The sequence below is a fragment of the Prunus dulcis genome, unplaced genomic scaffold (assembly GCF_902201215.1).
Source record: "Prunus dulcis unplaced genomic scaffold, ALMONDv2, whole genome shotgun sequence".
NCBI lineage: Eukaryota > Viridiplantae > Streptophyta > Magnoliopsida > Rosales > Rosaceae > Prunus > Prunus dulcis.
In genome coordinates, this window is record NW_023010039.1 from 1 (window position 1) to 10,718 (window position 10,718).

Sequence of the window (10,718 nt, forward strand, 5' to 3'; positions counted from 1 at the left end):
ATCAAACTACCATAAAATAAAAAAAAACCCCACATAAAATTGTTAGGGATGACAACAAGCATTGAAATGTCCAACGTTATATTTTCTACTCTTATTCAAATAGAACTTGATCTAGATTACCACCAACGCAACATAACCTATCAATAGACCATCTCACTCATCTTGTCTAGTGTACCTAATTATATTCATGATCTAACCTAACCCACAATACCTACGGTACATTAAGACTACGTTGCTTTATCAATCAGAGGAGACATTTCCTTTCTTGCAAGTTGATCAATGCTGAGACTCAATCATTGTTCAACAGTGCAAATACTAGAGCCATGCAACAATAGTCTAGCCTACAAAGCCAAAAAACTGAAAGTTTGAAGTATATTTCAAAAATCCTCCAACAAAAACAAGAGCATGCAATGGTGGGAATAATTATTTAAATAATAAATTTATAATATGAAAACAATATTTAAAAAAATGGCGTTAAATTGATTGAATTCTTGTTGAGACGACTTCATAAAGTAAACAAAAATACAAAAGAACAAAGAACCAACCTGCAAATCATATGCAATAAACCATGAGAGATGGAATATCCCATCTTCCAGCCCCATCATACAAAGACCTCTTATCTTCTGTTCCTGAAACATTATGAATAAAAAACAAGTTGCAGTCAGGAACACAAAGGATGACAAACAAATTACTCTTGTCCATAACATTAACCAAGAAAAAAGAAACATAAAGAAATAAACAGAAACCATGAGGTGGGTAAGGTAAATCTTGAGCTTTATTTCAGGGTTTAGGGAAGCAAGCAAATTTTTAACTGAAGGATCATTTGGGTCAACCCCTGGAAGCTGCAGAAGCATTTAAACATCATGTCATTAGTTCACTAAAGGAGATACTTTTATGCTGCATTTCTGCTTAGAAGGGAAGTACCCAAAAAAAAAAGGAGGGGGGGGCGGGGGCGGGGGCGGTGGGGGAGAGATTGTAGGAATACCGAGGCGAGGATGGAAGACACAAAAGATTGGTCAGCCAATAGTTTACTCGTATCTTTCTAGCTACCAGAATCTTTTGCACTCTCCTGCACAGACAACTGAAGAGCCGCAAGCACCAAATATTAGGAATTAAAGCCAAATACCTACTTAGAGAACAGTCACATTGTCAGTGGAAAATTTTAGAATATATAACCAAGGAGTACTATATAAATTGAATTCAAGAAAAAACTTCTATACATAATGTGCTTAGAATTTCGGACTTTCTGGCAATTATTAAATGGTCAGAGCCAAATGATAAGCAAGGTGAATTCACATAACATTTTCTGAAATGAAATGACTCAAATTGAGGCACCACGTGCTTAACAATGGTCAAAGCTTGCATTTTTCGCAATAGCACCTTAAATTTATTTCCTATTCCCAATGAAAAATTGCCACCAACTAACGTTGTTATTCAACCAACCCACCCATAGATGAATGGAGTATGGTCAAATGACCAGAAGAACTCACCTAGAGCCAACTCTGGATCCTCTCCAAGTGCCTCAGACATATCTGCGTCTCACATCTCATGGCTGGAAGCGGGTTCATCCATTGACATTGCAAGGGCCTGTTGTAGCAGAGCATTCTCATCATCCTGTTGTCAAAAATATGGTCAGTTTACATCGCACATTGGTTTTCTTTCGAGCTAAGGACAAAACCGAAGATAAAGCACAAGGAAGAATGAAAGGGATTTTAAACATACAAGAATTCATGGGTAGAGTGAACTGCACGGAGGACATATTTTATTTGTAGTGCTAGACACACCCCGCAACTCCTTATTTACAAAATAATGAAGAAAAAGAACTCAAGAACGAAAGAAACGACACTGACCATGAAATCATTACTCTTATTATCGGCTTCAGAAGTTCCAGCACTGGCACGCTCCGGCATAGTTGCATCTTGTGAGCTGGATTGTGCTTCCCCTCCTTTTTCCTGTTTGGAAGCATCCTCAGCAGCCTTTTTAGCAGCTGCTTCTTGTCTGGCCCTCTCTTCTTCCATTGAAACTCTAAGAGCAAGGGCAAGCTCAGGATCCAGGTTTGGATCTACACCAAAATCAAAACCAGAGACACCACCAGCGGCAGCTGCTGCTGCTGCCGCCGCAAAACCACTCCCACCTTCCCCATCACCGGTAAAGATGGGTGTACTGCCATAGGAGAAGGGCAAAATATGTGTTATACAAAATATCTAAAATGGGTAAATTTCATTAATGCTCCATCAATTGTATTCTGTATCCTATATTAGTCTTTAAACTTTAAAATTGGCGCTTAACCCCTAAATGACAATGGTGTTTTGGTTGGTTCGAATCCTAACTTTTGACCAATGTGGCCTATAACTAAGAATTGTGATGTGCCACTCACATGAACACTTCTGTTTAAAAAAGATACACAAAAATAAAGATTTGAACCAACTAAAGACACCTTTTTACTCAGGGGATTAAGTTTCGCATTTAAAGCTTTTTTTTTTCCATATAAAAAAAGGTGCAAGATTTAAAGTTCAGGTCGGTAATTTGAAATGCAAGTTAAAGTTCAGGGGTATTATCCCAATTTTTAGTAATTAAAACATCAAATACTAAATTGAGGAATCAAACCAAACACTGACCTTATAAGTACATCAGAAAGAGCACTTGGACCAGGTGGAACATGAACAATGTGGCTGGTGTCATTATTGTTCAATGTCTTAAACAGGGCTTCTATCCTCTCTGACTTCTCCCCATCTTCTTCACCAAAATTGAAGATATCAAGGGCTACACTGTTCTTCTTTAATCTCCTTCCGATTATCTCCAAAAACTTTTTGTCATGTTTGACAGTACTGACAACACATAAGTCAAAGTTATTAACATGTAAGAACTAGCAAATAATAAAACGAAAAGACAAGTGTGATGAGGTATTATGAACCTTCCAGCAAACACAATAATCCTTTGTTGCTGTTTCTTGTTCTGGCGATGTTTGAGGGCCAATTGAGCCACCTGAATGCCAGCTGCCAGGTTCATCTCACCACCTATTTCTAAACCTAAATTTCCAAAAGGAGAAGAAATATCAATGATGAAATCTATTATACACAACAAGCAGGAGTTAGTAACAAGGGGAATGAGAACACAGACAAAGATAGTTTAGTCCTACTTTCAGGATCATTAGTTTATTTTATCTTGTAAGTTTTAACACACTTCTCCTATAAAAACTGAAATGCTGGAAACTAGAGGTGCAAACAATAAAACACTTCAACTTCTTTCCTGAGACCAATATTCTTATCACTTTTGTTAAGAGATTTGCATATAGTTGCTATTTTCTTAGTTACTTCATTGTTTCAAAGTTCTGTCAAACATAAATTGACAAAGACACTAATAAATCCATTAACCTTCGAGTTGATTCTCAAGAAGTAGTGTTTCATTGTTAATAGAAGGTTACTGGGTTGAACATTGTGTGCTTCAAAACATGCTAAAATCTTGCTCATGTGAAGAGATCACAGTTAGGCATATTGGCAAGCTGAATACCAAGTACCAGAACCTCTGGAAACAAGAAAGATACTGAAACACCAAATTCTTGGAACAAAGGCAGCAATAAGAAAAATATGACTGCACTGCACTCAGTGCTTCTACTGACCTCCTTCAGCCACAAAGACTTCAAGCTATATCAGAATATAATTATTTCCAGCCATACTTTCCTTAATTTATTGAATTATTCAATGCATCTAAAACCAAAGCTATTTCCATCTGTAAACAATAAATCCTAGTTCCACAACTTACTTAAATTAGTTCACACATAACAGAAAAACCTCTTTTTTCTTCAGAAAGTTCTGGTATTAGAGAAAGTGCCAATATTGACAACAAAATCATTACAAGGAGTTGAATACTTCCATCAAATTGAAAAATAACAAACTTCAATAACACTGCAACTTATGTATTTGCTTGTTTGTTGGATATAAAAAGCAAGTACATAAACTGACCATGCATGCATGCCAGAATCTTGCCAAGATCACTAGTAGGAGTGACCAAAACGCGAACACCTTTCCCTGCCATGGTGAGAACTCCTACTGTATTCTCTGGATTACACTGCATACCCCAAAAAAAAAATGAATTCACTTTAAATTACAAACCATGAGCAACATTATGATCTTATATCCGAAGCAACAACCGAAACCCAACCACAAACAACTGCTTTCTCCCCTCTACACGCCCACAAGACAATCAAATAACAATCTAAAACATTATCCAAAACCACAAAACGAAAATCAAATCTCCAAAAGTATATGATTTCAATGAAGAAATATTGAGTAAAATATATTGGATGATCAAATAATGCAAAAGTTACGCTAAGCTCAACCAGATATGACATGCGAATTATCAATGCAGATCATTGTCTTCTGGGGAGAAAAACAAAAATGAACCATTGCACGAAAAAAAGCTAACGGAAATTAAAACCCTAATTTGCGAGATGGACGAAGAATTTGGGGAATTTCAGTAAGGAAAGCGAGGAAGTTTATGTGCAATTAGGGTTTTGGATTTTTTTTTACCTCGAGCACCATAGTTGAAGATTGCGAAGAGACAAGAAAGATCGGAAGAGATTGATGTGTTTCGTGAGGAAAAAGAAAAATTTGAAAACTGAGGTGTACTTTACTTGCGGAGGAGGCTGCTGCCGTGTGCTAATTATAAGTTGGATTTGTGGTTATCAGGTACCGCCAGGATTACTGAGTAAAAGCTGTACCAAAAACTGAACCAATGAGTTTCTGCCACGTCAGGTATCAAACCTTGGTCTGGCTTAAAAATCCGAAGATAGAGCCCAAGCCCATTTATGTCCAATCATGTACTTTGTTGGACCTATCAAAATACAAGCCAGGCTAATGTTGCAAGAGGGGTGGGTTCTATTAACACCCAAAAGTTGTCTTCAGACACCCGGCACTTTTTTTTTTTTTTTTTTCCTGCTCGAAAATTACAAAGTTTTTTTTTTTTTTTTACTAATATTGTTTTGGTCCAGACAGAGACGGGATATGTTACTAAGCCCTTGAGAGTATTTACCCCCGAATTTGAGTTTCTAATTTAGATACCTCCTTTTTTAATATTGCTTATATTAAAATTATGAGGCTCATTCTAAAATTTTATACTCGATGAAAGAGTGAATCAATGAATTTTGCACAAATTAAAGTTCATGTACGACAGAGCAGCTATAAAATTCTTTGGTTATAATATGAAGCAAGGGTCACGAGCCAAATCAATCTATAGGGAGAAATTATTAGTATAGTATAGTGGAGTAGGTACATGTCGGGGTTGTATACAAACCATGGATCTAAGTATGGGCAAAGGCAGCCCTGGGGTGGTGCAAGTGGAGCCACCGCACAAGGCCCCCGATTCTTAAGGGCCCCAAAAAAAAAATTTCTTTATATTATATAATTATATATATATATATATTAATATTATAGGAATTGGATATATAGTATAGCGTCTGGATATTTGTACAACAGCGTGTCTAGGGTAGTTGGTTGGAGTGCATATCTATTTAACTAAAGTGCCAGATTTCGATTCTCCATGAGGTCGATCTATTGCCCTTTTTTATATTATTTTTGCATTCAAACTTTACATAATTATAAAATTAAAAAAAAACAGAAAACCTTTTAAAAACAAGAAACATCGAAGCTTAACTACACCACAGAGGAGTATATATATCCCCCAAAGTATCGTTCTTAAAAATAAAATAGAAAAGATTTTCTCCTCCAAGAAAAGTACTTTCTTCATTCAAAACAAAACAAAAAAAACTTCATGGCTCCTTCTTTCTCTTAAACTCTTATTTTCTGGTAAGTAATCATCATTATTCATCAATCTCTCTTTGGTTCTTTTTTCAATCCTTTGACAATTTTTGTTATTCTTTCAATTTTAGGAATTTTAACACCAAAAGAGAAAACCCTAATTCCTAAATTCATAAAGACTACTCAAAATCAAATAGTCAGATTCAAATCTCAATTCAAATTCAGGTACTTTTGCATTCAAACTTTACATAATTACAAAACGGCTTAGGAAAAAAAAAATTGCTTCTTATAAGGGCACAAGGAGTTTATTTTTGTACCAAACATTTAACTTTATCAAATGAAAACATTTAAATTTTTATGAATTTGATTTCTTATTGTCATTACATATTTATTGATGGTGACTTTTAGTTTTAAAAAAATTGTTTATGACATTAAGTTATGGCAAATTTTTATAGTATTTTCGTATTATATTATGTGAGGCCCCAATTTAAGTTTCGCACAGGGCCCTCAAAAGCTACAAGTACCACAATAAGCAAGTTAAAAGTGAATGATTCACTCGTAATTGCATCGAGACCTTTAATTAAGGGTATGATTATGCATTTGCATTGAGACCTTTAATTAAGGGTATGCTTATGAATTTGGTATTCAAAATCTTCTAATCTACTTAAAAGAACAACTAAGGGTACGTTTATGCACGTGGTTTTCGACATCTTCTAATCTTACTTAAAAGAACATCTTCTAATCTTCTAATCTTACTAACCATATGTATCATATAAAATAGTCGTTAAATGAAGATAACTAAGCTCAAAAGTGTATACAACAATCTAGTCTCTAGTGATATATGCTCCAAGAAAAGCTTATGATGGAAGGAGATACAATTCATCTTTTACATCACTATTATCCTGATCGTCACTATGGTAATCACCCTTCTTGTCATCATTGTAATTGTCATAAACTGGACCAAGACACAGCGGAAATTCCAACTTCTCATCTTCACCCTGCATCACATTGCCCTGCAGATGCCGAAAAGATGTATTTTGTTGGATTAGCTTCCTTCGAGGGCGGGGATAAAAACCTAATAGGTGGCGACAGCAACTGCCACCGAAAATAGCTCGAAATCGGGGCTATTTATGGGATTTCTTTTGAACGAGCCACCATATTCCACTGCAGTAGGATAAGCTTAGTTTTGATGGAATAGGTAGAGGAAAAGTAGGGGAACATTTTGGGACAAAAACGGCGGCCATTTGTGCCCAGACGGGGGAGAAACGCTAGTGAGAAATTGACGGCTACTGTGGCGTTGGGAGAGAATCAGAGAGAGGGAGATAGAAAGGTGGGGTTAGGGCGCTAGGAGTGTGATGTTTAAACCAAAATTTTCGTTTTTGGTTGGAAATTAAACCAAATTTTTCGAAAATGTCGAAATTGACATTGAACTTCTTTAAATCACAACACGAGTTGCATATTGTCCATTTAGCCCTTTAACAATTTTTTGGGTAAATTGAGGCTTTTTATGGCAAAACATCCCTAAGGTTAATGAAACTATCAAATTGCGTCCTTCTTGTTTTTTTTGTGTCATTTGTGGTCCTCAAGGTTAACATGGGTGCTCACAAATAGTCCTTGCCGTTAGCTTCCATCTAAAATCTGTTAAATTGTTGACGCGGCATATATATAAGACTCACATATCCAATGAAATGATGCCACGTGGATTATATCAAGAAATATATATTTCAAAAATAATTTTAAATTTGTAAACCATAAAACCCAAACTAATAATAAAAGAAATCAAAATTATTACAAACCCCAAAAAATAAAAAACTACTAGCTCCATTGCACCTCACCCCAAGCACCGCTACACCACTTCCCCCTTCTTCCTCCTCTATATGGTCTCTCTTTGCCCCCTCTCTCAGCCTCTCTCTTCCCTCCCTGACCTAACCCAGCCCCCCTTCCGGTACCCAGATATCATAGATTTTCCCCCACCTCATCGACTCAGCTAATCTGCCCACCCCAACCACCACCGCTAATATGCCTATGCCTACTATGGTTGGACAATTTGATGATTCAAATTCAAGGAAAAAAATAATATTTTCCTTCATCATCAAGAATCAATAAATCAGCATCAATTCATAACCATAGTCCTTGATTATTATCGTGAGGAAGGGGAACTGAGGGTTAGGGTTAGGCCAGAGAGAGAGAGGCATGCGATGGAGCTAGTGGTTTTTTTTTTTTGGTTTGTAATAATTTTGGTTTATTTTATTATTAGTTTTCTATGGTTTATAAATTTAAAATTATTTTTGAAATATATATTTTTAAAATAATCCATGTGGCATTATTTCATTGGATATGTGAGTCCAACATGTATGCCATGTCAGCAATTTAACACATTTTTGGATGAAAGTTAACTACAAGGACTATTTGTGAGCACCCATGTTAACGTTGAGGACCACGAATGACACCAAAAAATAAGAATGATGCAATTTGATAGTTTTGTTAACCTCAGGGACGTTTTGTGATAAAAAGTCGTAAATTAAAGACTCAAACTTTTTAAAAATCACCAATTGAGGACCTACCGCCAATTTAGCCCCACACGCATCAACCATGTTGCTCCCAACCCATTAGGCCATCCCCAATGGGGGCTCTAAAGTGGGCTGCACCACCCTTGGGCTGCAATATATAACAATTGAAGCAAAAAAGTTATCCCTAGTGGTTCAGTTTTGGGGCCTTAAATGATTGAGCCCCACCAGAGCTATACCCAGATTTATGTTCATGGTTTAAGCCCCTAAAACCGAATGGGGCCCACATAAATAAAAAGTTGCCAACCCATATGTGTTGTTGGTGACTTGCCTTGTGACTGCAGCTCATGATACTATCTTCTTGACCAATGATTGCTTCTCTTTGTTTTATATTTTATTTAATGTGACCAATGAGAGGGGATGGGCTAGATGGGTTTGTTTTTGTGTTTTTTGACGGATGAAGCTTTGTTTTTTTTTTTTTCAAGGCAACAATCAAGTTTTTTTCATAGAAAAGATTTTCACATCTTGTCCAAATTTTGATTTTTTGATTTTTTTTTTTTTTGAAATGTTCACACACAAAAAACTAACATGCTATAATAAACATTAAAGCAAATAAATTTTTTTATTTTAAAAATAACACGTATATAGAATTATATCGAATATAGAGCTCCAGATATAGAGCCTTTCTGTTGTGAGAGTGATTCCTTTAGAGCCTCAAAGATTCCATCAGAGCCCTAAACGAGGCTCTATCAACCTCTTTTAAAGCCCCAACCATTGGAGATAGCCTTAGACCATAGAAGATGTCTCGGAGATTAGATATAGAAACCATCGAGGTCGGTGAGATGATGAATTTTCCTTTGGTTCTTAAACCGTAGTAGAGAGATTGCTTTGTCTCAGCTGGGGAAGAAGAAGACTCATTCCACTAACTCAGTCAATTCAGTAACTCGTGTTTTGTTTCAAACATTTTGGTTTTGGGAATCACATCGGTTTTGTTTGCTCATCTCGAAGAATTTGTATAGCTTCTTTGTGTTTGATGTTGTCTCTTTGGGTTTAAAGAAAACTAGGACAACTCCATTCCAGCTAAGGATAGTGTTGTTCCTTGTCGGTTTATCTCCATCCTCGATAAAGATAATTATTTTTGAATATTTAGGCATCAAGGTCTGCAAGTTTGTACATTTTGGTACAGACCTAGTTGCCATTCTAGTGTGTTTTGGTGGTCTAAAGCTTTGAAAGGTGCTCAAAATTGTGGTTTCAACAAGAGAAGCCATTTGGATTTGTTGTATTTTTTGTGGGTATGAAGTGATTTTGAGTTGAACATTGGAAATGACTATGTTTTGCAAGGAAGGTAAGGGAGGATTGGATAATGGCAAGTATGTGGGGTTGGGTTGAGGAATTGGGGATCTATGGTCGATGGGGGTTGTGGGAGAAGAGAGAGAGAGAGAGAGAGAGAGAATAGCTGAGGGTGGGGATAGAGAGATCAGAGGTGGAGGGTGAGGGAGATGAAGGGGAAGAAAAGGAAGGGGATCAGGGGAGGGGTGGGGAAGGAGGATGGGGGAGGTTTAGGCTTTAGGGTTTAAATTTTAAATGTTCAATATTTTTATTTTATTTTAAAATTTTATTTTATTTTATTTTAAATGTTTAATTTTAGGTAGGTTAACCACCTAAATCAATTCACATCGAGTAAGTAAATTAAGTACAATAATGATTCACATATAATAGTAACCCTCAAGCGCTAACTATAGTTAGTAAGTTAGTATGCTGCTAACCTAATTTCGGCTCACATCTTAATCTATCTCATAATTGGAAATGTTTACGTCTTAAGTCATTAGGTCATTATTGAAATGTCACTATTATGAACAATTCCGTTGTGAATATACAGTAGTAAAAGTTGTATGATACCGTCATTGTTTGTAACTAAATGACAATTATGTTTGTGCTTTAGATGTCGATTCTTACATTGGGGTCGTGGTGAAATGGATGGATTGCATATCATTTGAATTTTTAATAAGATAGAAATGAAGAGACTACCTCAAATTCTTTAGATAACCTTGAAGCTACAAAGGCAACCTAATCTGGTTTCTCTATGAATGGATATAGTTTAGGGGGTTCTTTTAACTCCTCCTTATCACTTATAAATGGAAGAATATACTGCTTGGTTAATGTAGACTTGAAATTTTTTTCATTTATTTTCCATAGATGATAACACTATCTTCCTGCCCCCTTGCCTTACAAAATATGCCACCTACATATAGAGAAAGTGATCTAAATATATTAAATCAAAAACATGGGACAAAAAGTAATTGAAAATGACAATTGAAAGCTTCTATACCTCAATAGCTTCCCAAATTTGCTCCTTTGTATCATTGGGCAATTCGGTCCATTTCAAATTGACAAGAGGGACTCTTGTGCATGCTAACACCCTAATGTACGATGCATCTCAACAGCTGCCTTACCA

At 36.1% G+C, this 10,718-nt stretch overlaps 1 protein-coding gene across 1 annotated transcript; it reads right to left on the reverse strand.

Moving 5' to 3' along the window:
• Positions 1–1,336: 1,336 nt before the first annotated feature.
• LOC117612648 (26S proteasome non-ATPase regulatory subunit 4 homolog) lies at positions 1,337–4,067 on the reverse strand. The gene is made up of 5 exons (XM_034341327.1): positions 3,963–4,067; positions 2,915–3,029; positions 2,619–2,828; positions 1,851–2,163; positions 1,337–1,614 (listed from the first exon to the last, which is right to left on the reverse strand). Exons 1-5 carry the CDS (start codon positions 4,033–4,035, stop codon positions 1,540–1,542), a joined length of 786 nt encoding a protein of 261 aa, XP_034197218.1. The 5' UTR covers positions 4,036–4,067; the 3' UTR covers positions 1,337–1,539.
• Positions 4,068–10,718: the final 6,651 nt, after the last annotated feature.